This window comes from Petromyzon marinus, chromosome 27 (genome assembly GCF_048934315.1).
Source record: "Petromyzon marinus isolate PM22_M1 ecotype Great Lakes invasive population chromosome 27, UKy_Petmar_22M1.pri1.0, whole genome shotgun sequence".
NCBI lineage: Eukaryota > Metazoa > Chordata > Hyperoartia > Petromyzontiformes > Petromyzontidae > Petromyzon > Petromyzon marinus.
Genome location: NC_133693.1, coordinates 8214820 through 8242233, shown reverse-complemented (window position 1 = coordinate 8242233; position 27414 = coordinate 8214820). Strand labels below are relative to the sequence as shown.

General features: G+C 46.5%; 1 protein-coding gene across 1 annotated transcript; it reads left to right on the top strand.

The window, feature by feature from the left end:
• Positions 1-10005: 10005 nt before the first annotated feature.
• On the top strand, positions 10006-27174 carry LOC116946556 (chorion-specific transcription factor GCMb-like). The gene is made up of 7 exons (XM_076070166.1): positions 10006-10552; positions 12394-12477; positions 13183-13393; positions 15268-15520; positions 21182-21294; positions 23021-23170; positions 26236-27174. The coding sequence occupies exons 3-7, from the start codon at positions 13280-13282 to the stop codon at positions 27172-27174; spliced, it is 1569 nt and encodes a 522-aa protein (XP_075926281.1). The 5' UTR covers positions 10006-10552; positions 12394-12477; positions 13183-13279.
• The last annotated feature ends 240 nt before the right edge of the window (positions 27175-27414 follow it).

Sequence of the window (27414 nt, the reverse complement as noted above, 5' to 3'; positions counted from 1 at the left end):
TTTAGGATGTTGCTTTTAAGCCCCCGTGTCCGGCCCTTTGTGGAGAGGGAGGGATCTGCGGTGGCTCCTCGTTAACAGCGGTGACCTCGCCACGAGGCACCGGGAACGCTCTCTCCTCTCTCTCTCTGTCTCTCTGTCTCTCTCCTCTCTCTCCGCTGCCGCTAATGAACGCGACAGGCGAGCGCGGTGACACTGCAGGGCAAGGCAACAATCTGCACACTCACGCGCTGCTGCTGCTGCACTTTCTCTTCTTAGCTGTTAACCCCCATGCATAAAAGACTAAGATCCCCGCCCGGAAATCCTAAACAGACTGTTGGGGGCAAGTGCTGTTAGCGAGCACCTATAAAGGCCGGCACGGCGCACGAGGGGGTGGGTGGCCAACACCACGCCCGGCTGCCTTTGTCTCCCCAGTGGCGATGTTTACACACCGCGCCAGGTACTAATTTGAGGCTGAGTCGACCTAGGGGAGGCCCATGACCGGTTCAAATAATCGTCACCAGTATTGGCCGTGAGCGGGAATCGAACTCGTGTAGCCGGGTTCGTAGCGCAGGGCGCTAACCACTACACTACCGCTGCCCACGCCATACATACATACACAGACGCACACGTGCACACAGACGCACACGTGCACACAGACGCACACGTGCACACAGACGCACACGTGCGCGTCCACACGTACACACCAGACATTGTGATGCGCTTAGCGCTGCTGTAGTTACTTTCTCTTACAAGACAAGGATCCACACCCCCCCTTCACCCCCCCTCTCCCCCCCTTCTTCACCCCCACCCCCCTCTTCACCCCCACCCCGCCCCAAGCCTTAACTGGCTGTTGGGGCAGCTAAAGGGGTGGGAGGCCAGCACCACCCCCGGCCGCCTTTGTCTCCCCCAGTAGTGATGTTTACACACCGCACCGTGTACTCGATTAAGGCTGAGTATACCTAGAAGATGCTGCAAGGACTGCTTCAGATATTTTACACTCAAGTTGGCCGCTCGTCGGGAGCCGAACCCAGGAGCCCGGGGTGTATTGCCTGGCTTGCAGCGAAGTATGCCAATCACCACTCTCCCCACAGATGCATACATTCATAATAAAGGTTTTTGGGTTAGATCGCGTTTATTTATAAATGTGTCGTAACCCTCCACCACTCGACACGGCCAATCAGCAAAAAAAGTGTCACGTTGACAAAAGACAAATAATTCACTCTTCGACACACCGGTGGGCTAAAGTAGTGAATTATTTGTCTTTTGTCAACGTGACACTTTTTTTGCTGATTGGCCGTGTCGGGTGGTGGAGGGTTACGACACATTTATAAATAAACGCGATCTAACCCAAAAACCTTTATTATGAATAATATTGGTCGCGAAAGCCTACGTGTTAAGATGCATACATACATGCACATACATACACAGAGACAAAGATCCCCCATATAGCCTTCAACAGACTATTGGGTCAAGTACTGTTAAGCGACCAGCTATGAAGGCCGCTCCGTCACAAGAGGGGGTGGGTGACGAGCGCCACGCCCGGCCGCCTTTGTCTCTCCAGTGTTGATGTATATATAAACACACAAGTATGCGCACACACACACGTAATCTCGAGATACGATCGCACTTAGTCCCTTCATAAATCCAAGCCCCATAAACACGAATGGTATCTGTTGGTGTGAGTAGTAGCAAGTAGCTTTACACTCGAGATTGTAGTGGGGTTGTTTGTAATATTGTAGACGGTCACGATATTTTTGTCAATTGCGCGTTACATTAATTGCACGTTACATTAATTGCGCGTTACATTCATTGCACGTTACATTCATTGAACGTTACATTCATTGTACGTTACATGCATTGCGCGTTACATTCATTGCGCGTTACATTCATTGCGCGTTACATTCATTGCACCTTACATTAATTGCACGTTACATTAATTTCGCGTTACATTAATTGCACGTTACATTAATTGCGCGTTACATTCATTGCACATTACATTAATTGCGCGTTACACTCATTGGACGTTACATTCCTTGTACGTTACATTCATTGCACGTTACATTAATTGCACGTTACATTAATTGCGCGTTACATTCATTGCACGTTACATTAATTGCGCGTTACACTCATTGAACGTTACATTCACAGTACGTTACATTCATTGCACGTTACATTCATTGCACGTTACATTAATTGCGCGTTACATTCATTGCACGTTTCATTCATTGCACGTTACATTCATTGCACGTTACATTAATTGCGCGTTACATTCATTGCACGTTACATTAATTTCACGTTACATTAATTGCACATTACATTCATTGCGCGTTACATCCATTGCACGTTACATTAATTGCACGTTACCTTAATTGCGCGTTAGATTCATTGCACGTTACATTCATTGCACGTTACATTCATTGCACGTTACATTATCGAATGCGTATGCACAATTACCACACTAATTAACACACTAGTTAACACACTAAATAACACACTAATTAACACACTAAATGACACCTAATTAACACACTAAATAACACAGTAATTAACACACTAAATTACACACTAATTAACACACTAAATAACACACTAATTAACACACTAAATAACACACTAATTAACACACTAAATAACACACTAATTAACACACTAAATAACACACTAATTAACACACTAAATAACACACTAATTAACACACTAAATAACACACTAATTAACACACTAAATAACACACTAAATAACACACTAAATAACACAGTAATTAACACACTAAATAACACAGTAATTAACACACTAAATAACACACTAATTAACACACTAAATAACACAGTAATTAGCACACTAAATAACACACTAATTAACACACTAAATAACACAGTAATTAACACACTAAATGACACACTAAGTAACACACTAACTAACACACTAATTAACACACTAAATGACACACTAATTAACACACTAAATAACACACTAATTAACACACTAAATAACACACTAATTAACACACTAAATAAAACACTAATTAACACACTAAATAACACACTAAATAACACACTAATTAACACACTAAATAACACACTAAATAACACACTAAATAACACAGTAATTAACACACTAAATAACACAGTAATTAACACACTAAATAACACAGTAATTAACACACTAAATCACACACTAATTAACACACTAAATAACACACTAATTAACACACTAAATGACACACTAATTAACACACTAAATAACACACCAATTAACACACTAAATAACACACTTATTAACACACTAAATAACACACTAATTAACACACTAAATAACACACCAATTAACACACTAAATAACACACTAATTAACACACTAAATAACACACTAAATAACACACTAATTAACACACTAAATAACACACTAATTAACACACTAAATAACACACTAATTAACACACTAAATAACACCAATTAACACACTAAATAACACACTAATTAACACACTAAATAACACACTAAATAACACACTAATTAACACATTAAATAACACACTAAATAACACACTAAATAACGCAGTAATTAACATACTAAATAACACAGTAATTAACACATTAAATAACACACTAATTAACACACTAAATAATACACTAATTAACACACTAAATAACACACTAATTAACACACTAAATGACACACTAATTAACATACTAAATAACACACTTATTAACACACTAAATAACACACTAATTAACACACTAAATAACACACTAATTAACACACTAAATAACACACTAATAAACACACTAAATAACACACTAATTAACACACTAAATATCACACTAAATAACACACTAAATAATACACTAAATAACACACTAAATAACACACGAATTAACACACTAAATAACACACTAATTAACACACTAAATAACACACTAAATAACACGCTAATTAACACACTAAATAACACACTTAATAACACACTAATTAACACATTAAATAACACAGTAATTAACACACTAAATGACACACTAATTAACACACTAAATAACACACTAATTAACACACTAAATAACACACTAATTAACACACTAAATAACACACTAATTAACACATTAAATAACACAATAATTAACACACTAAATAACACAGTAATTAACACATTAAATAACACAGTAATTAACACACTAAATAACACACTAATTAACACACTAAATAACACACTAATTAACACACTAAATAACACACTCATTAACACACTAAATAACACACTCATTAACACACTAAATAACACACTAATTAACACACTAATTAACACACTAAATAACACACTAATTAACACACTAAATAACACAATAATTAACATAATAATTAACACACTAAATAACACACTAATTAACACACTAAATAAAACACTAATCAACACACTAATTAACACACTAATTAACACACTAATTAACACACCAACACAAGCAAGTTGCTCCAATGTGCTGTATCTCAGTAGGGGTATATGTGTATATACAATAATTAGTTTTATACGCTTCCCATACAATGTAAATGTATATATGTACATTGTGCAAGATAGCAGGTACTATGTACACGTACGAGAACGTTACATATTCTTGGTTCTTTCGGTTAAAATAAAGTTCATGTGTATGGATTATTGTTGTTGATATTGTTGATATGTCATTACTGCCATAGTGTTGTTGGCGTCGATATATTATAATACTAATTTTGTTGCTGATGCTGTTAATGTTATTCGTATGTCATATTATTAGTATTATTGTTGTTGTCGATTGAAGGTGAGACCGGCGGGTGTCATTGTGAAACAAACAGCACGACATTCACGTCGCTTGCAATCCTTTTGAGTTTCTATCCCACGCGATCTCGCGGGCAGTGCAAGTGAATTGTAGACACGCCGAGGAGACATTTTAAACAAATGTTTGTTTTTCTAGTTGTATTAGTTGTCAAGGACATTGTACACTATACGATATTATCGTACGTCCGCTAAGTTTGGTTACAGTTATTCACTTTTTTTTGTCATGCCACGACTATGCGAAACTCTCACATGTGTGGAACGTTGATAGTCTCTTACTTAAATAAAATTGCTCTTAGGCGTTCTAACAGTAAGAGCTAGTGATCTAAAGTTTGTGTTAGCGCGCTGCTTGTACACAAACAAATACGTGTACAGAAAGACAAAGATCCCCCTTTATAGCCTTAACAGACTATTGGGGCAAGTGCTGTTAACGTTCACCTATGAAGGCCGGCACACCGCACCAGGTACTCATTTGCGGCCGAGTCGATCTAGGGGAGGCCCACGGCCGATTCAGATAATCGTCACCGGTGTTGGCCGTGAGCGGGAATCGAACCCGGGTCGCGGGTTTCATAGTGCAGCGTAGCGCTAACCGCTACACTACCACACACGCGTCCATACAACCCACAACGTACATAAAAGTCGCCTGATATAGACCTGTGTAACAGCACGTCAATGTATCTGTTATGTGGTGTGCATATACATATATACTGTATTAGGTGTTTGCGAACAGTATTTGCCCCAACAGTCTGTGAAGGACATACGGGGGATCTGTGTATTTATATACTGCATATACTGCATACACATACATATGGATGTAAATGCGATGTGTGTGTGTGTGTATATATATCCTGTACATTCATATTGAAGTTTGTCAATGTAGACATTCACTGTGGGTCTACAATAGCGTGCACACACGATGTAATGCGGTGTATACGTGTGCAGTACTTGACAAATACAACACACGAACACCCGACACGTATATGAATACCATATAGAAATACGATATACCTATATACGTATATGTCCATACGCTGTCATTACGTAGCATGTATGTGTGCGTGCATTTTTTACGTACGGAGCGGTGTCACATCGGTTAGCGCACTGCACGATATCAACCCCTGCACAGCCAGAGTTTGAGTCCGGGCCACGGCTAACATCAGTCGTCTCCCCCCCACCCCCCCCCCCCCCGTTCTCCCAACCCTTCATGAACGCGCACTGACCAGCGCGGTGAAGTATGGCAAAACAAAAATCGCCATGCCCGACCACAGTACGGGAAGCTCTCCATCCAGCAGTGGATTGACCAATGTCTGTGATAAATGATGAAACCGATGAAGGAAAGAAGAATAGATACCGGCAAACAAAAACGGTCCCATCGATGTTATTACACTATTCCCCCCACCCCCCACATTTGTACACACACAAACGATGTATTGCTTATATGTCGTGTTTGCTTTTGTAAGTACATATTCTTTTTGTTAGTACATATTCCCTATTAAAACGCGTGCTTGGAATTACACCGAGAGCCAAAATAATGACCACGTGCATGCGCGAATTATCACCAATCAGAGCCATCATATCGGCAATTGAAGTACATTGCCAATTCAAATATATTGGCAATTATCGGTCATTGGTCGTCACGGCGAGTACGAGTGACGGAATGGCAGAGTACTCCGAGCACTTTGTACTACGACCACCACAACACATTCGTACGCAGTGTGCAACCGCGGCAAATAATGACTCCGTACGGTCTTTAGCAGACGGTCGAGGCACGTGCTATGAAGACCGAAACGGCGCACTAGCGGGAGGGTGGCCAACGCTACGCCCGGCCGCCTTTGTCTCCCCATTAGCTGATATTTTCACACCGAATCAGGTACCAATTTAAGGCTGAGTCCACCTAGGAGATGCTCAGGGCCGGTTCAAATATTTGCCACTGCGGAAAACGATATCGGGTCGCCGGATTCATAGCGCAGTGCGCTAACCACTGCACCACCGCTCCCCACACATGGCATATCTATATATACACGCACGCACAAATGGTAGCGCAGGGTGCGTGCATGTGTGACATTCCACAGTTTTTTTTATTTACTGCATTTACTTATGTGGATGTAGATCAATTGTTCATACTCGTGGGGGGGGGTTTATTTTAACAATATACTGCGCTATCTGCCACAGCGCGCGTCTTGCCCATGGCTAATTGCCACTCGAGCTGAAATACGCCACGACTGCTGCGTCTTGTTATTGCACTCTCTTGCGTGCGTCTCGCCGTATTGCTCATTGGCCTATAATGAGCCCAATTTCATGGGCAATTTAAATAAGAGAGACAAAAAATTACACTCCTGCATGGAATTGTTGAGTATAATTGCGGCTTACATGTTGGTTAAGCTCCCTTTTTAAATTGAACTATAGGCTCAAGTTGTTTACCTTGGTTTGAGTCAAATCGCTCAACTCTTTTCGTGTTCGTCTCGTAGTTTGCATTTGGAAATCACCGTTCTGTATTTTGATTTGAAGTATATTTTGTTTCCGGTTGTGGAAATGTATAGCAGCCAAATACTCAACGCATGTTGATTCTAAATGCGGAGGGAATAACTGGAGAAGCGACCTGGTTATCACAAATGATAGCTCAACGAAGTGGCTTATCATGTCGGAATGTATAGCAACCAAATACTCTGAGCGCGTGATGTTGATTGTACATCTGGAGGGGAAAACCCCGGAGGACTCGGAGAAAAATCCACGCGACCACGGGGAGAGAGACATGCAAATTACAGGGTCGGGATCGAACCCACAACCACAATGTAACAGTTTTCCATCGCAAGATTAATTTTAAAACGGAAGCAGCATTTACAGAACAGTGCTTATCTATAAGATATAACGTACAATATGAATGCTATTTTATTTTACATCAATGCTGTTTTACAAAACCAAATACTCTGAGCATACAATAAGGATGATACCGTTGTGTAACAGGTTCGCAATAATCGTCTCTGGTGTTGACAGTCAGCGGGAATCAAACTTCGGGTCGCCAGGTTCGTAGCGCAGGGCACTAACCACCGCGCCCCCGCCATTGAAATGTGGAATTTCCCACCCAATGGCTCATTACTGTAGGTCGCACTCATTACACACAAAGTGTATAGCTCTACCTTGCTGATCGCGTCAAGGAGCGTCAACATCCACGCAAACTCCGGTCACCCTCGCAGCAGCGGCTTTTGGCGAACCATCGAACAAATATGGTCATTTGCTGCTTCTCCGGCCGTCTGGAACGCTCTTCCTTCAGATATTAGGAAGCCACTGGAGCTATGCACTTTCAAATGTAAATTGAAAACGTATTTCTTTAGAACTGTTTTTTTCTGTTTAGTTTGATGTCCTTCCCCCCGCACATCCGATTAGCACGGTTGGCTACGTACGTTGCGAAAGAAGTTCAACGTACATACGTACAACTTAAATGCTGAGCACGAACAAAACAAGCTCAAAACGCCAAGCGGCCAGCAACAAACGGCGCTATTAAAGGTGAAATAGATCAGCGTGTAAAAATAAATTCGTTACTTGCATTGAGCATAGGTTATACGAACTTGGGGAGAGAGAAAAAAAGAGACTGTGGGAGCGAAGTTCACGGCCCCCGTAGTTCAAAGGGGAAGAAGCAAGCAAAAATACACGTGTGTTGACCTACACATGACCTGCAGGTGACCTGCAACATGACCTGCAGGTGACCTGCAGGTGACCCGCAGATGACCTGCACGTGACCTGCACGTGACCTGCAGATGCGATTAAACCAGTCCCGGCCCCTGAGTGAGATTGGGGCTCAGTCGACCCTGGCGAAAATTTGAACTTATAATGTTTGCATCACTGGTAGCAATGCTGTCCTGCCGATTTAGCAACACTCGAGTAACACATTCCCACTTAACATTCGCGCTGTATGTGCTTCAGAGGCGGATCTCGAACCTTTATTTAAATAGGGCCCGACATTAATAATTAATAGTTGCATTAAAACATTGCATTTATTGTTCTCTGGTACATATCAATCAGGGACCGATTCTCGAGGTCTCAAGCGACGGCCGCCGCTAAGCCCCCCCCCCCACCCCCATCCTAAAAATTTGATTTCCCAAAAATCCGAATGTTCCAATTAAAGTATCCCAAAGATGACGTCTCGTAGGTGGGTTGATCGGTTTCACTCATAGGGCCGGCTCAGCCTGACCTTCCACAATGCTTCAAGTCTCGTGGCCAAACGCTTCCGATCCCCACCATGAGTGAAGCAAATCGTTCGCCTCCAGTGTAGTGGTGGCAACTGATACACGGCGTGGCGACTTATTTTTTCGTGTGGCTTTTGAACACGCAAAAAAGCAACGCCATTTGCAGGGCTACATTGGTGTGTTAACGTTGTAAGCCATTCCACGGCAGCATCCAGGGTGCTGAGTGGAGTCCGCTTGTTTCACCAAAATATCGCCACCGTGCGTGTCACGGTGGCGAGATGTTAACCACCTCGCCGAGTATACAGAAGGTCGTGGGTTCGATCCCGAGTCCTGACGCCTGCTGTATATTTGGAGTTTGCATTTTTTTTCCCCGTGCCCGCGTGGATTTTTCTCCGGGTCCTCCAGTTTTTCCCTCCGCATTTAGAATCAGAATCCGTTTGGAGTATTTGTGGCCAGGTCGCTTCTGAAAAAGAGCTATATAGCTCACTGGGCCTTACCTGATAAGATACAAACAAAATTGCTTGAAAGTTAAGTTTATCCGTGGTTAGCTATCGAATTCAGGCTGCCGGGTTCACCGCTCAACCCTGAACGGAATGTGTGATATTTATGTGTATCCAGTAAAGCTTCACTGAGTCTCCACGCTCGTTCTCGAGAATGTGAGTGCATGTGTTGGGTGGGCAGTCGTCCCTGGTGGACGCCTCATGGCTTGCACCTCGCCGCGTTCGCAGTTTGGTGGAGTCCTTGGTCTTCAATTTCTGGCCACAAATACTCCTCCGTCGCGTGGTTTTCGGACAACCTCATGACACTCACTAGCAGCATGAAATAAAAAAAATATATATAAAAGAGCGGGTCTCATTGTCATCGCAGCGACAGAGAGAAACCAGGCGGTCCCTTCGTCGGGTGCTCACAGTAAGCCTCGTACCACGTATTCATCGACAGGTAGATGTGGCGGTCTTAGAAAAAAAAGACAACAACAATAACAACGAGCGCTCCTCCTCCTCCTACTTCTACCCCACCCATCCCTGTCGTGTCCCCTCGACCCAAGCGGGTGGCTCCTCCCGTCTCTCTCGCCAAGTGGCCCCTCTCGTGACGCGCGTCTCTCTCACGCGCGCGCGTCTCTCTCTCTCACATATAAACACTCCCCCGCACTGACACACACACCTGCCCGGCGGGCACACGCAACACGGTGTGCTCTACAGAATCAATAGGTGATCGTCGTAAAGTGATAGAGGTGCCCGCGACTTCGTAGAACGGCGCGCGTGGACATAGAGGCACGGACCCGGTCCAAGTCGTGATCAGCGCCTTTGCTCTCTCTCTGTGGCTCCTCCGCCTGCCCGCCCACCTGTGCGGGTTTCACCTGCAGGACAGCATTGACAGACGGGCTGCGAGCACAGTTCTGTGTGGTGTGCCTACAACACGTGTGTGTGTGTGTGTGTGTGGTGTGTCTTTGTCTTGTCCACGTGTGTGTGTGTGGTGTGTCTTTGTCTTGTCCACGTGTGTGTGTGTGTGTGCGTGGGTGCGTACACGTGTTTGTGGGTAGACACATCACTGCAAGAAGCGAGGGACCGACTATCGGGTTTCTACTGAAGGTAGGCACAGCAGTTGGGGTTGGTGGTCCATGCCAGCCTCATGACACTTACTTCCAGTGTGCACCACTAACCCACACACCGAGTTCACTCGCGTGCGCGCACACACACACACACACGGGCGCGGGGGGTAACAAACTGCGAACGATCATAGTTTAAGTTAACCAATGTAAGACAAAGATCCCCCGTATAACCTTAACGGAATGTTGGGGCAAGTGCTGTTAGCGAGCACCTATGAATGCCGGGACGGCACACGATGGGGTGGGTGGCCAGCACCACGCCCGACCGCCTTTGTCTTCCCAGTGGCGATGTTTACACACCACTCATTTTTTTAGGCTGAGCCGACCTAGGGGAGGCCCAGGACCAGTTCAGATATTTGTCACTGGTGGTGGCTGTGAGTGGGAATCGAACTCGGGAAGGCGGGTTCGTAGCGCAACACGCTCACCGCGACACTACACACACTCATTGCGGTAAAATGCCCTTGTTTTTGTAACCAGAACTGGATAATATTGGTTAGGCACTGGTACACACGCAGCCTAGATGCAACACACCAGTGTAAGGCTGGAGAATTAGTCAACGTTCTCAGACACTATGTTTATAGGAGTTAATCCAGGTACTAATATATTGAATTAAAGTTTTAACTTTGTTCATGTGTGCACGCTGCAGATTGTAGCGTGTGCAAGTCACTCTTACAAATGAGACGACTATCCTGGTCTCTCGATTTCTCAACTGGTTAAACAAATAAACGTAAACTTAACAGTATTGTATTGCAAAGACAAAGATCGCCCGTATAGCATTAACAGACTGTTGGGGCAAGTTCCGTTAGCGAACACCTATGAAGGCCGTCACGTCACACGAGGGGGTGGGTGACCAGCACCACGTCCGGCCGCCTTTGTCTCCCCAGTGGCGATGTTTAAAAACCGCACCTGCTACTCATTTGGGGCTGAGTCGACCTTGTACACACACACATATAGTAGGGCTGTACATCATTAATTGTGTACGGACTGGTATTAAATATAAATACTTGATGGAATAGTGTCAAGTCTTAATGTGTCATCTAGCTTGGTGAATGAACGCATGCTATGCGTTGTTAAGCATACACACCAGCATGGTTTATAATTGCATACGTGGTGTGGTTCTTTCGGTAAAGTCACGTAGACCGTGCTTTCCCACCTGATGACGGACGCTTGTGTTGCGCCCGAAGCGTCGTCATTTATTTTATTTTCTACCTGCGCGACTTTACCGAAAGAACCAAAGAGTATGGATTCCTGCAGTCACGAAAGCGTCAAATCATTATTATTATTACACTTGTTTAGCCAAAAAAAAGGTCTCACTGAGTCTCATAACTCCTTGTTTACGAGGCTCCTGACAAGTTTTCGTAACGAGGGACGATAATTTGCTGAGCATAATGCCACTTCAGGAATTCGCAGCTAAAGTTTTTCTTTTATAAACTTGAAAAAATTTGGAGCACGACAGCGGCACACAATAGCCTCTTCTTGTCAATCGCGTCGCGGGATCTTTAACGTTCACTTCGTAGCATGCGGCGCTTATTCTATGATAGTAAAAATATATATTTATACACCCGCTGCGCTAATAACCAAGGCGGCCGCTGGTTTCGAACCGTGAACCTCTGGGGGCGAACGCGCTGCCACTGGGCAATGTCACCGCTAGAGCATGGCCCGTCAGTGCAAGACTGGACATGTTGGATATATAATAGAGTTGATCAATGTACTGATAATATGTACATTATATCGCATGATGATTAGTGATATAATGAATGTAATAACAAGAATGCCCTTACTCCAGGAGAGCCTCACTGAGCGTTCATGGCTCTCTCTTCTCAGGAGGGTCCTGCCACACTGGGATGAGAGTGTGTGGCTTGCCTAAGGACGTCTCAGTGCCCGGAGAAAATCCAACGCACATACGAGGTGACACTGAACGCTCAATGCTCCTCACAGATAGAGGCAATAATTCCTACTATCATCATATCGATAGGCTCGCAGCGAAAGCTTACACCAATGGGCTATGTAAACATGGTTGACAACTGTGTACAGCGTGGCTACAGAGTAAACTGGATATCCTAGGCGGTCGGGCGTGGTGCCTGCCACCTACCCCCTCGTGTGCTGTACCGGCCTTCGTAGGTGCTCGCGAACAACACTTGCCCCAATATACTGTGAAGGCTATATGGGGGATCGTTGTCTTTATCTATGTATGGATATCTTGATGTAGCTTTGTATACCTGTCCGTACCTTATTATAGCCGTAGACGTTTGCTTTGACCGAGTATGCACATACACGGGTGAATATACCTTTGTACACATGCATGTACACCTGTACACATACAATGCATAGTCTACTTGCAAACACATATACCCATGCATACGCGTGTCTCCATAACGCACACGCATGTGCGATATTCATACATACATACATGCGCGCACCTGAAGTTCTGGTGGCGGGAGACTTGTCAGCTGTTGCGTCTCGTGTACAGCTACTGGGGGCGGATCTGGCTTGGTGGCAGTGAGGTTTTGTGGTTACATCAACGGCACTGGCCATGATGACACGTCGTCCCTTGACCTGGGCATGAACCTGCAAGTAGTGTTACCGCGCGCGCGCGTCCGTGTGTGTGTGCAGGCAGGCGACATTAGCATCAACAGCATCATCATCACCATCATCGTCGTCATCACCATCAACAGCATCATCATCACCATCATCGTCGTCATCGGCCGCGATGCTGAAGGCGGAGGGCAGCCACCCCTCTTTCCTGGATCTGGGTGACGAGGTGGACGTGACCGGTCAGGGCATGCGCCTCGCGTGGGACATCAACGACCCCAAGATGCCGCAGGTGCGAGGAAGGAGGCTGAATAATCAGAGACGCTGAGCCAGACAGCAAAACACTGAAAAGCCTGGATTTTAAATCTGGGATTTAGCCGCCAGTATTCATTGATGATGACGATAATATTAATAGTAATATTTAGCATCTATACGGTGCTTAAATATGCGCTATAAATAAGGGCCCTGACCCGAAACGTCTCCTGTTATGTTTTTTTTTACTTTTAAGGCCACGGTGTTATTAACGAATGTGGTGAGTTGTATTGTTGCTGTTAATGTTGCTCGTGCACCACTGCCAATGCAGCATCACCAATGAAATAATAATAATAATATCTATTTAAAAGACAGACACGGCTCAAGCCACGCACGCGCGTTAAGGACCTTTCTTTTGGCCAACCATCAAACAAAGACGGTCGCTGCATCGCGCGCTTTCAGATGCGCTTCTGCGGCCGTCTGGAACGGTCTTCCTTCCGATGTTAGGAAGCCACTGGAACAATATACTTTTACAATCTAGGGTGAAAACGTATTTCTTTAGAAGAAGCGTGGTCGCCACATGTACGCCTCTTTATAAGGAACGAAACTGGTGGACTTGTGCACGAATCTGGCTGTCGCCTGATGAAGCTGGTTGTAATTACTGGCGAAACGTCGTACTCAGTTTGTAAATGTTGTGGCTTGGCTCTCCAACATACCGGTGTGTGCTGTACTAGTGACGAATTGGCCACGTTCTGTTTACGTGACAACCCTTACTAGTTGGATGTGTCGGGTGGTGGCGGGTTTAACGACACATTTATTTATTTACGCGATCTATCCATAACGAAACTCTATTATGGATGATATTGGTCGCGAAAGCCTCCTACGTGTTAAGCCTTTTTTAGAACTGCTTTTTGTGTTTATTTGTATTGCCCTACCTCCGCATTTTCGATTAGCAAGGTTGACTCCGTACGGTACGAAATAAGTTCAACATACATATATACACACACACACAATCAGCTGCAGGTGCCTGCTGCTTCCCAGTTCTAAAAGCGAGCAGCCGATTGAGATCGAGTGTTAGTGTACGTACGTGAACTTGAACATAGACGCTCATCTCAATGTCATTAAAACTTTAAATCCTTTACAGACATTGAAGAGGCGTTGCGCACTATATATCCACACACACAGCACATTATTTTAATAATTATGATATCTAACATACAAGGGGGCTGAAAAGTCAGGACACGTAGGGTTATTACATTTATTTTAACAAACGACATGCGATTATGAAATGTATTTTAACAAATGTTTACATTGACTCCCATTAACAATAATGCACGCACGAATTCCTTTTTGGAAATTAATTTCGGATTTTTTTCCTCCCCAAACGAGATTACAAAGCGTGTAATTTTTTTTCTTATATTTATCATCAATTTGTATTATTATTATCATTGTTGCGTTGTCTCAATTCATGCAGGCATCTTCTTGGTCGGGTTTTGTAAACGACAGATTTGAGATGAGCCCCACTGGGAGGCATCCCGACCTTAGGCCCACGCGGCGTGGCCGCTGCGCGAGGCGCCTCGCTCGTGCGTCACTGCAGCTGCCCGTCGTCAGCAACACGTCCGTCTGGAACCTTCTTCCTTACCGATATTAGGAAGAAGACCGCTGGAAGCTATTGCAACTTTGATGTCACCCAGATTAAAAACTAATTTCTTTAGAAACTGCTTTTTGTGTTCAGTTTCCTGTCCTTGCCCCGCGCCTCCGATGAGCACGCTTGGCTACGTAAGGTGCGAAAGAAGTTCAACGTACGTGGTACATACACTGCATGGCACCAATGCGTCCTCCCCTCCCTCTCCGCAACCCCCCCGCCCCCCCTGCTCCGCTCCGCTCTTCATTCACACCGCGGTACCTGCGCAGTGCATCAAGCAGCCCGACGCGTTCAAGGAGTGGCCGGATGGCTACGCGCGCTTCGTGTACAGCGCCGAGGACAAACACGCGCAGCGCCACCTGAGCGGCTGGGCCATGCGCAACACCAACAACCACAACTGCGCCATCCTCAAGAAGTCGTGCCTGGGCGTGGTGCTGTGCAGCCGAGGATGCCTCCTGCCCTCGGGCGCCCGCCTCTTCCTGCGCCCGGCCATCTGCGACAAGGCTCGCCAGAAGCAGCAAAGTAACGCTCGCACGGCTTCACACCGTGGGCTGGGTTGTTGCAATCGCCAGCGAAACGCCGTGCTTAAATATGGTAACCGTGGTGTTTACTCTCCAGCGCACTGGTGCGGTGAACTGGCAACTCGTTGGCACGTTTCTGTTTCCGTGACGGACCCTTGCTAATTGGCTGTGTCGGGTGGTGGCGGGGTTCACGACGCGTTTATATTTACGCGATCCAAACCCATATACCATGTACGATGAATAACGCTCGCACGCACGCACGCACGCCCGCATCTCGTTCTGTTCTCTCGTTCTGCAACAGCTCTCTCCCTCACGAGGCTCCGTCCTAGGACGGTGCATTAACACGCCCGTCGCCGATTGCCTGAGAACATCTTAACACGTAGAGGGACGCAGAGCATTTGCTGTTAGCGCTGGCTGGGTGGGGAAAAACCGGAGGACCCAGAGAAAAATCCACGCGACCACGTGGAGATTTGAAGGCCATTGTGTGCCACCGGCATATAGCCCACACACGAATGTGTTTCTCAGCCTTATTTTGGCGACTCCTGTACCCACCCCCCTCCCCCTCTTGTTGAATGTTGTTTCAACCTCCCTTTCCTGACCCAACACGGTTCTGAGAAATAAATGTACGATTAATAATGAACGTCAAATATCTTCACCCGATTGCCCGTTTTGTGAGGTATCCTGGCAAGCGAGTAACTTGCAAGCGAATTTTAAAAATAAATAGATATATAGTCAACGGACGCTCTGCATTGCGTGACGTAAATTATTTGCGCTCGCTGGTTCGCCTTGGAAACCCGCATTGTTTACGATCAATGAGTTCGGAAATATCTTTGATATCGTTCGAGGTTACCATATGGAATTCAGTGTTATCGTAGCTATTTTATATTTGCATATTCATACGTGATTATTCACCAGTGACTCTCATGCACGATGTAATTTCGCACATGTACCGCCTGAGACGTTGACACGTGCACCCCTGGTTGAACGTCACTGCAGCAGAGTGTCACGGGTACCAGGAGACTGTCGTCGTGTTCAATGGACAACGACGATGCGGTCAATGGCTGTAAAGTATGAGCTCATGACCTCAGCTGTATCGATGATAAACTGCATACCTGTCAACCCATACGGTTTACCCGCATTTACGTACAGGGAAATTGAGGCCCACGCGGCGTACAGCCGTTTCAAACACGGGCAGCCAAAGAAATGTGTCTATTCGTTTGCGTTTCTCGCTTGTGATGGGACTTTGTAGGATAAACATTGAGATTTATAAGAGGCACGGGGTGCATACTCTTTGGTTCTATTCGGTAAAGTCACGTAGGTAAAAAATGAAACAACAAAAAATCACGACGTTTCGGCCACAACACAAGTGGCCTTCATCAGGTGAAGGGACCGGACTGTCCAGAGGACAGCGTTGGAGTGATAACAGCCAAGCCCAGGTCGCGTCCTTTAAGCTGTGTGGGAGGAAACAAAAGCGCCTTGACAAAGGAATTAGCATAAAAATGAGCATGATGTACGTAGGAGGTACATGATGGACCAGGCGCGGGGGGGGGGAGTTTACGTAATGTTGGTTTGAAGGGAAAATAAGCAGCTGTGAAAGTTTGGGATGCCACTACTTGAAAAAATATACTGTACCATTGAAAATTAGTTTAATGTTTGGTTTGATTTAGAACATCTTTCCAATGATTGCTTAATTTGAAACCATCCTCTCGGTTGAATTTGTGTCTGTGTTTGTAAATCTGAATTGCCTAGTGGACAAATCTCTGATAAAAACCCATGGGTTTGCAGAGAACCTTGGTATCGGAGAAAACTATACTGTGATCACCCACAGCGTTGTAACAGTGATCAGCTACGGCAGAAGAATTAATTCTGCCGTGTTTCAAATCTGATTTGTGCTCGCGAATTCGGTCAGAGACATGTCGTTTCGTCTCCCCGATATAGCAGTCACCACAGGTGCAGTTCAATTTGTAAACCCCGGGGTACTGTAAGTCAGGAATGACATCCTTCACAGATGGGATCAGGTCACGGATTTTGTGTACTGTATTGAACCGGACCAGGATCTTGTGTTTGTTTAGAATTTTGGAGATATTTTTAGTAACGCCTGCTATATATGGTAGTGTGATGGTTTTGACCGGAGTATCAAGTGGTTGTTTCTGTATGGAGGGAGAAACAGCTTGGCGGATGGTATGGTCAGAGTATCCGTTCCTCTTGAGGGCCAGATGTACATGTTTTAATTCACTGGTCAGGTGGTGTTGGTCCGAAATGTAATGAGTCCTGTGGTATAACGTTTTGATGAGAGAATTTTTTTGATTTTGGGTGGTGGTGGGAATCAGGTTTCAAGTAGGAATCTGTGTGGGTGGGTTTCCTGTAAACAGAATGTCCCAATGAGCCATCAGGTCTCCTCTCAAACAGAACATCCAAGAATGGCAGCTTGCTATGTTTCTCCACTTCCATGGTGAATTTGATGACGGGGTGTCGGGAATTAATGTGGTCTAGGAAAAGGTTCAAAGCTGGGAGGCCATGTGGCCAAATGACAAAAGTGTCGTCTACATATCTCTTCCACAGGGAAGGTCTGAGGGTGGAAGTCTGGATGGCGTCTGATTCAAATTTCTCCATGAAAATATTGGCTATCACTGGTGACAAGGGGGAACCCATGGCGGTACCCTCATTTGTTTGTAGAAGGTGCCATTCCAAGTAAAGTAGGTATTGGTGAGGCAGTGCCTAACCAGCGCAGGTGTATCGGGGTCTAGTCCATGTTGGACCAAATTTTCAATTATTTCAATGGTATCAGGTACTGGGACCTTGGTGAACAGAGAGACCACATCGAAGCTGACAAGGATATCGTCAGGGGACAGTACAACGTCTTTGACCATAGAGACCAATTGGGCTGAGTTAAGTACTGCTGAGGTGGTCTTGCCAGTGAAAGGCAGCAAGGTATTTGACAGAAAACGGGCTAGCCTGTAGGTAGGGGAGTTGATCGTGGATACGATGGGTCGTAGTGGGGTGCCTTCTTTATGAATCTTGGGAAGACCATAGAATCTAGGGGGTCTTGCAGCAGAAGGTTTTAGGGAGGGACGTTTAGTTGGTTCGATTAGGGAGGTCGAACTTGTGATGATCTTGCAGGTTTTTATCGTTTGGCTATTAGTAGGGTCATTTTTAATTTTTAAGTAACTTCCATCGTTGAGCAGGTTCTGGATTTTGTTGTTGTATGAATCTTTATCCATAATTACAGTAGCGTTGCCTTTGTCGGCTGAGAGGATGACTATATCATTTCTGTTTTTTTTATTCGCGAGTTCAGAGCGTTCATTTTTGCTGATGTTGCTAATGGGTTTCTTAGTATTCTTAAGAATAGTGGCTATTTCAGCTCTCGCAACGTCTGCTTGGATGTGTCCTACGCCTTTAAGGGCTACATCGACCTGAGAGATGATATCATCTATTGGTATATGTTTTGGGGTGACAGCAAAATTTAGCCCTCTAGTCAGTACTGTTTTCAGATTGTCCGAAATTGGGGTGCTACTCTGATTAATGACGATTTTGTTAACGTCTAGTTTTGTTATATGTGGAACTGGGTTCGCATTTGATAGGTGGTTGAATTTAGAAATCAGGTTAGCTTTGCATTTGACTGACAGTGAATCAGCAGAAGAAGCAGTCATGTTGTCTACGTGGTTCCAATCAGAAGGTCACATTTTTGTGTTAACATTAATTGAGCTTGTAGGAGAGTCCTGTCTAAAGTATCGAGTTCAAATCGGAGTAGCCATATCTTCTCTGAGATTAAAGATAGGCTGGCCTTAAACAGAATCTGTTTAGAATTCGGCGAAGATACAGCAGCAGAAGTGAGTGTGAAAGCGATGGGTATGGAATGGCACCTTCTACAAACAAAATGAGGGTACCCCCATGGGTTCCACCTTGTCACCAGTGATAGCCAATGTTTTCATGGAGAAATTTGAATCAGACGCCATCCAGACTTCCACCCTCAGACCTTCCCTGTGGAAGAGATATGTAGACGACACTTTCGTCATTTGGCCACATGGCCTCCCAACGTTGAACCTTTTCCTAGACCACATCAATTCCAGACACCCCGCCATCAAATTCACCATGGAAGTGGAGAAAGATGGCAAGCTGCCATTCTTGGATGTTCTGTTTGAGAGGAGACCTGATGGCTCATTGGGACATTCTGTCTACAGGAAACCCACCCACACAGATTCCTACTTGAAACCTGATTCCCACCACCACCCGACTCAAAATAATTATCTCATCAAAACGTTATACCACAGGGCTCATTGCATTTCGGACCAACACCACCTGACCAGTGAATTAAAGCATGTACATCTGGCCTTCAAGAGGAACGGATAATCTGACCGTACCATCCGCCAAGCTGTTCCTCCCTCCATACAGAAACAACCACTTGATGCTCCGATCAAAACCATCACACTACCATATATAGCAGGCGTTACTAAAAATATCTCCAAAATTCTAAACAAACACAAGATCCTGGTCCGGTTCAATACAGTACACAAAATCCGTGACCCAATCCCATCCGTGAAGGATGTCATTCCTGACTTACAGTACCCCGGGGTTTACAAATTGAGCTGCACCTGTGGTGACTGCTATATCGGGGAGACGAAACGACATGTCTCTGACCGAATTCGCGAGCACAAATCAGATTTGAAACACGGCAGAACTAATTCTTCTGCCGTAGCTGATCACTGTTGCAACGCTGTGGGTGATCACGATATAGTTTTCTCCGATACCAAGGTTCTCTGAAAACCCACGGGTTTTTATCAGAGATTTGTCCACGAGGCAATTCAGATTTACAAACACAGACACAATTTCAACCAAGAGGATGGTTTCAAATTAAGCAATCATTGGAGAGATGTTCTAAATCAAACCAAACATTAAACTAATTTTCAATGGTACAGTATATTTTTTCAAGTAGTGGTATCCCAAACTTTCACAGCTGTTTATTTCCCTTCACATCAACATTATGTAAACTCCCCCCCCCCCCCCGCCTGGTCCATCATGTACCTCCTATGTACATCATGCTCATTTTTATGCTAATTCCTTTGTCAAGGCGCTTTTGTTTCCTCCCACACAGCTTAAAGGGCGCGACCTGGGCTTGGCTGTTTTCACTCTAACGCTGTCCTCTGGACAGTCCGGTCCCTTCACCTGATGAAGGCCACTTGTGTTGTGGCCGAAACGTCGTGATTTTTTGTTGTTTTATTTTTTACCTACGTGACTTTACCGAATAGAACCAAAGAGTATGGATCCTTGCAGTCACGAAAGCTTCAAATCTAGAAAGGCACGGGGTGGCCAATAAGATCTGAATTGGTCTGTAATAAGGTAGGGCACCGATAAGGGGTTGGCTGGTTTGTAGTGGTGAGTGTACTAGTGGTGTTTGTCTATTTGTTTGCGTTGCTCGCTTGTGATGGGACTTTGTAGGATAAACATTGAGCTTTATAAGAGGCACGGGGTGACCAACAAGCTCTGAATCGGTCTGTAATAAGGTAGGGCACCGATAATGGGTTGACAGGTGTGAAACTGTGGTGGAGGGGAAACTCCGCGCGCGCTGCGTGGGTAAAGCGAGCTGACGACGCGTGGGCAGCGGGACAGGCGCGCCGCGCCCGCTCCTCGTCACCAGAACGCGCGTTGGCTTTCTCCCCCGCAGAGAAGATGTGCCCCAACTGCCAGGGCCCTCTGGAGCTGGTGCCGTGCAGGGGCCACAGCGGATACCCCGTCACCAACTTCTGGCGCCACGAGGGCAAGCTCGTGTTCTTCCAGGTACCGCGCAACGGCCAGCCCCCAGCGGGCCGTAGCGAGCCACGTGTTTTAAATAGTGAGCCGTGGTGAGACACACTGAAGCGGTGGGACCACAGCGAGCCATATTGAGCCGCAATCCAGATAGTGAGCCGCGTTAAAGCAGTGAACCACAGTGAGCTATAGTGTTCCACAAGGAAACAGTGAGCCACAGCGAGCCATAGTGAGCCACGTTTAAAATTTCGAGCCGCACTAAAGCAGTGAACCACAGCGAGCCATAGTATTCCACGATAAAGGAGTGAGCCACAGCGAGCCATAGTGAGCCGCAATTATAATAATTTGCCGCACTAAAGCAGTGAGCCACAGTGAGCCATAGTGAGCCACAATTAAAATAGCGAACTGGTGCGAAAGAAGTTCAAAATACGCATATATGTTGAGTCGCAGTGAAGATAGACTGTCATTGTATTTGTTATAAAAATAACAGCAAAGTAAGATGTCACATTCTTGGTTCTTTCGGTAAAGTCACGTAGAAGGGAAACAAGAAAGAACCAAGAATATGAATCCCTGCAGTCACGAAAGCTTTAAATCCAAATTTAAAATGTCACAATAAAGATAAAACAGGCTTATTCCACGTGTCCATTAGACACGTCAACAGCTTCTGCATTGGCGTGTCCCACCCACCCCACCCACCGTCTGTAGAGTGCAGCATGGTGGCTGCGATAAGCCAACAACGCTACGATATATCACACAATATAAGCTCCATGGTTATCGTATCGTCCGTTTCACTCAATATCGCGAGATCGTGCTTATCGTTGCTCGTTAGATCGTTATTTATTGTTGATAAATTTAAAGATATATATTTGATTTTCCTGACAAGATAGTGCGAATATCAAACTCAATAATACAAGTTGCAATTTAAGTAGCTATTATCCCAAAAAAAAATCTGTGTTCTTCTAAACGTTTCCTGGAGTAATTGACAGTGGCGATTTATGACGTCATCACCTTCGTAGCCTATTTACCCATTGAGTGTAACTGACGGCATGTGGGTCAGAAACTCTAATGATTGGCAAACAAACACGTCTGGCTTGAATAATTAAAGTCATCTTTAGTAGCACGTACCGGACGCGTAAGCAACAAAGTACAACTGGAATACCATGACAAATGTGATCTACAATTACAGTACATAGCAATGGGAAAGCTGATATCGCGATTATTGCTTGCGTTTATTTTGGTGCAGGTGTAGCCTATTGGGTAATGAATGCCCATTGTCGATGGGGACCGGGTTACAGAATAGAAACCTCCTTACTCCACCAATACATTTACTGAAACTAAGCCACGTTTGATTTTACTTTACCTGGCAAAGTCCACTGACTTTAGCTCTTTTTCAAAAGCGACCTGGCCACAAATAACAACTCAATGAAGTGGCTTATCATGTGGAAATTAATAGCAGCCAAATACTCCTAAACGCACGTTTCTAAATGTGGAGGGAAAACCCGGAGGACCCAGAGAAAAATCCACTTGACCACAGGGAGAGAGAGAGACGCGCAAACTCCAACTATACAGCAGCAGGCGTCAGGGTCGGGATCGAACCCACAGCCCTACAGCCACAAAACACAGGGGAGTGCAGGCACTTGTGAGATCTTGGTGAGAGACCTATATCCAGTGCCGGATAGATCATGGCTGCTAACGACAACGACGACGACGATGATGAGGCCTCTCGTAATCATGCAACCGCTGCCGCTGCGCGCAGGCCAAGGGAGTTCACGATCACCCGCGACCCGAGAGCAAGACGGAGGCGGAGGGGCGGCGCTGCGCGGCCAAAAAGCGAAGCGCCACGTCCACGCTGAGCGCGGGCGCAACGCAGCGGGGGAAGCGGAGCGCCATCCACGCCCACGCGCAGGTGCACGCGCACGCGCACGTACACGCGCGTATTCACGGCCACGACACCACACGCGCGCGCGCGATGGATCGCACGCGTGCACCCACGACCCACGTGCGTTGGAAACGAAGCACGGCAAGTGGTGGCGCAAATGTTTTATGGGGCGGTGGGGTGGGAGGATGGATGGCATCTTGCACCGGGCGCTAAAAGATGTCTCGCGACGGGTCTGCCCGCTCGCGATATGAATACCGTGCAGCGAGACGCCTCATCATCGGATATAAAGGCCCTGATATCCGATGCTGGTGTTGGCATCGCCCCTTGATCAATCTGCAGCAAATCCCATTTTCCTTTTTGTGTGTTTTTTTTTCCCTGCGGATAAAGTATAACAAGTCGCACAGCAGTGGTGGCAAATTCATCCATTTATTCGCGTTTACCTGCAGGAGAGTAACCAAGAGAAGCAGTCGGTCTAAAGCACGACAATTCCTTGTTCGAACCTTTGTGTGGTTAAGAGGAATCATCCAGCACTGGAGATAAATTCATAATTGTATCTCTCTTCATCTGCGGACATGACGAGTTCCTTCGAAGTGGAGGCAAATTCATACAATGCAAAATCCCATGGTTGCAGGGAATCGGTGTACAATCTATTTTTCTCAGCACTTCTCCCGAACAATCCTTTAATATGCCTTTGTATCCTTAGTTTAAATTTCCAGGGATGAAATTTAATCAGATTATGTTCAAAACCAAATATTGCATGATGGGTCTTTTTGTGCAGTCGTTGGTGACTGGCCTAAGACCATCAACTCGATGCAATCGAGAACCCAGTGTCAAAGGTCTGACCCTCTGCACCACGCGGTCACCTCACTCGCTAAGTGAGCTGAACATTCGCGAGTGCCACAGTTGAGCAAACGGAAGTGAAAATCCACACCTCTCTACTCCAGATACAGGGCCTTGTTCTGAGCCATGGCTCAGCTGTGTCTCGGGCGCTTCCACGGCTCTGCTCAGGCTTGAACCGCTCAGTTTGCTGTCAAAGGCGCGCGAGTGAGCGGCTCTGCAATGATCCGGGGACCATACTCAGAGCCGGCTCAAGTTAAGGAAGGCTCACTGGGAGCCATGGCTCACTTGAGCCAGAGCCAAGCCTCAGGCAGGCCCGTCACGAAGAACCCCGGGCCTAAAGGTTTCACGCTCAGTGTCAGTGGCGCCTTTGATGCTCCAGATTCGGGAGGCTACAAACCCCACCGTGGACTTTTCATGTTCCGATAAACAGAGCCGGCTCAGCTCACGTGCAGTCGTCAGATGTCGAGACGTCTGCTGTGATCCCTGTTTGGCGGGTGTTGTGGTTTTGATGCTATGTGGCTCGTGTTGATGCTACGTGCGCTTGCCTGTGAACTGCGTGGATTTTTTTTCTTCTCGTAAGCTGCTCGTCATATGACGATTATTATCTCTGTAAATATCATCCATCCGAGATGAAATACGATCCCGATCCGGAAAAAAACACCCCATAAAACGCGCATATTACCACACACTGGCAACTATGCACGCACAGTGCCCGATGCGGTGACTAAATGAGTGAACATCCTCTTTTTGACGATGAGTCTACTTATTCGCGTATCAAAAAAAACCTAATGATCATAATTATATTTTACTTTCAATACTTATAATCGATCAAATAAAATGTCAGTTAAACTTTCTGCTCATTTAATAGTGGGCGTATGTTACATATAGGCCACATTTACTGGGGTGGGTGTTTAATAACAAATGTTTTTTTTTTACACTTGATACTTAAAAGTCACCAAGTATTATTTATGAAACGAGCAGGTAACTGCGGTCACATGTCATAGTATCAGCAATTTGTACTGATCATTTACAATTCACAGGTTTTTCCATCAACTTTTTATACCCAGAAAACTTACCAAAATAGGTGATTTTTTCCCCCCTGGAATTGTGATAGCAAACATTTACTTGAATATATTTTGATGGGTGTGGGGAAAGTGGCACTGTGCTATGAACCTGACGATTTCCCGGTCATGGCTGACGTCAGTAGTGTTTCAGTTTCAGTTTATTTATTTTGGTATAGCCCTGTGAGCCATTCGGCTCTTGAATCGGGTGCAACCACAACAACAACAAAAAACACGAACAAGAAAAACATCTTAAAGTGACTATGTGACTGTGCAAACAGAAAATCCATGAAAAAAACAGCAAAATATTCCTGAAAAAAGCACCGTACACCAAGGCTGTGTGCAAAAAATCCCAGTGGGATGCAAGTCAAACAACAACAACAACCACAAAAACTTAGATTAAGGCCATCAGTCTAACTCCATACTACAACAAAACAAACATGTCCAAATCAAAAAACTTTTCGAAAGCACCAAAAAATAAAGCCATAATTGCAACGTAACAGGGATCATAGGGACTGTGACCAAATTTTTACAATAAACTACATAAATAACATGTAACACCAAATCCTAGAGCCATAGCTGGCTGCATGAGTTACTCCACAACAACAGAAGCATCAGTCGGAGTATCAAATCTTCCAATGCACCTTTAAGATCAGCACGCTAAATCAAAATACAGATAATACTTTGCAGCGTCATCCGGAGCGAAACTTTTTATTTTATTTTACGCCAATGAATAGCGGTGGCAGCTAGGGGTGTACAACTCCTCTAGAGCAGTTTTGAGTGAAGATCTCATAGGTAGTGTTTCAAGTTGCAGTTTAGTGGCAATAGCATCCCAGACCCTGGGGGCATCAATAGCAAAGGCCCTTCCTCCGGTTTTTGTACGGCAATAGGGAATGTGAAGCTGGTAAATGAGCGAAAACCTGAGACCTGAGGTCTTTGCTCATTTACCTGAGAGAGTTGACATCTGCACACCCACTTTGAACCAATTCACATTGACCAAGGTGCTGAAGGATGGTCAAACAACCCCTGTGACCGACGTGGCGTGGGGAAGCCTTCATCCAGCAGTGACCTTACAAAGAGAACATTAATAACATGTTTTAGGGGGGGTATAAAAGTTGTCTGGAATAACCCAATGTTGTTGAATAAGGCCAAGACTGCAATAACCCTTGTCCCGATCGCATTTGACTACAGGCTCCCGCTGGCACGTGTGACACCAGGAGAGGTTACGATTACTGTTATAGAATCACGGACGTGTCTCCGTCGCAGCTCATCAAATACCCGGGCTCGTCGAGCATCGGGATGATGCCGCCCTCCTTCTACCGCCCCGACGATGGCTTATGCAGGGAGCCGAGCGCCTCGGCTCTCCCATTCCAAGGAGCTTTCCTCTCCACGGACACCACCGAGCACTATTCCTCGCACACGCCGTCGGGATACGAGTTGCCCTACCCCGGCTACAGCAGGCTGACATCGCCGCTGGCCACCATGGGCCAGCATGGTGGGGGGCCCCCGACGCAGAGCGGCTACGCCAGGGGCGGACCCCGCTCGTGCGTCGACGTCTCCCGTCCGTTCATCGCCGGCTACGAGCGCGCGGGAGTCGCCGCCGCCGCCGACTGCCTCCGCTCGGCGCGCGTCTCCTCCTCCTCCAGACCCGCGTCGGCGGCCTCCGCCTCGTCCGGTGGCCTCGGGCACGCCGACGACCCCGCGCTGTCCTACCACTGCATGCAGGAGAGGCCCCGGCAGGCGCCCGACGGAAAGCCGCCGCCGCCGCCGCAATCGCAGCCCACGGTCGAGACCATCATCACCACCACGACCAAGGTGTCGTACCAGGCGTACAAGCTGCAGCAGGGCCAGCACGGCGCCTGCGCCGAGGAGGCGGCGGCGGGGACGGCGGCGGTGGCGCCCGGCGGCGCCGCGCAGGGCTACGGCCACCCGCCCGCGGTGCAGCACGGCGGGTGGCCCGAGCTGGCGATCTCCGAGGCCGGGCTGCCCGCCAGACTGGCGGCGCCCGCGTATCTGCAGCCGCCGGCGGTGGGGACGGCGGGGACGGCGGGCGCGGGGAGATCCGATGGGATGGGCGACGGCAACGCGTCGTGCTGCGCGCCGCTCTACCACTCGCGCTACGACCTCTAGCGCGGGTGTCGCTGGCGGCGGGGGCGGGGGAAGGTCGCCGAGGACGCACGCGAGGCTCGGGTTGCCCGCGGGGCATCGGTCGGTGGATGCGCACCAAGGTAGACGCTGCTGCTGCCCCCCCCCTCCCCCCATCCGTGCCGACCGTCGAGCGTGATCTTCTCCGGTGAACGACGCGCACGCGCGAAGGCAAGTTGGCACAACGTCCCAAAGCAGCGTCCTCGTGGCGGGGCGGGGGGAAGA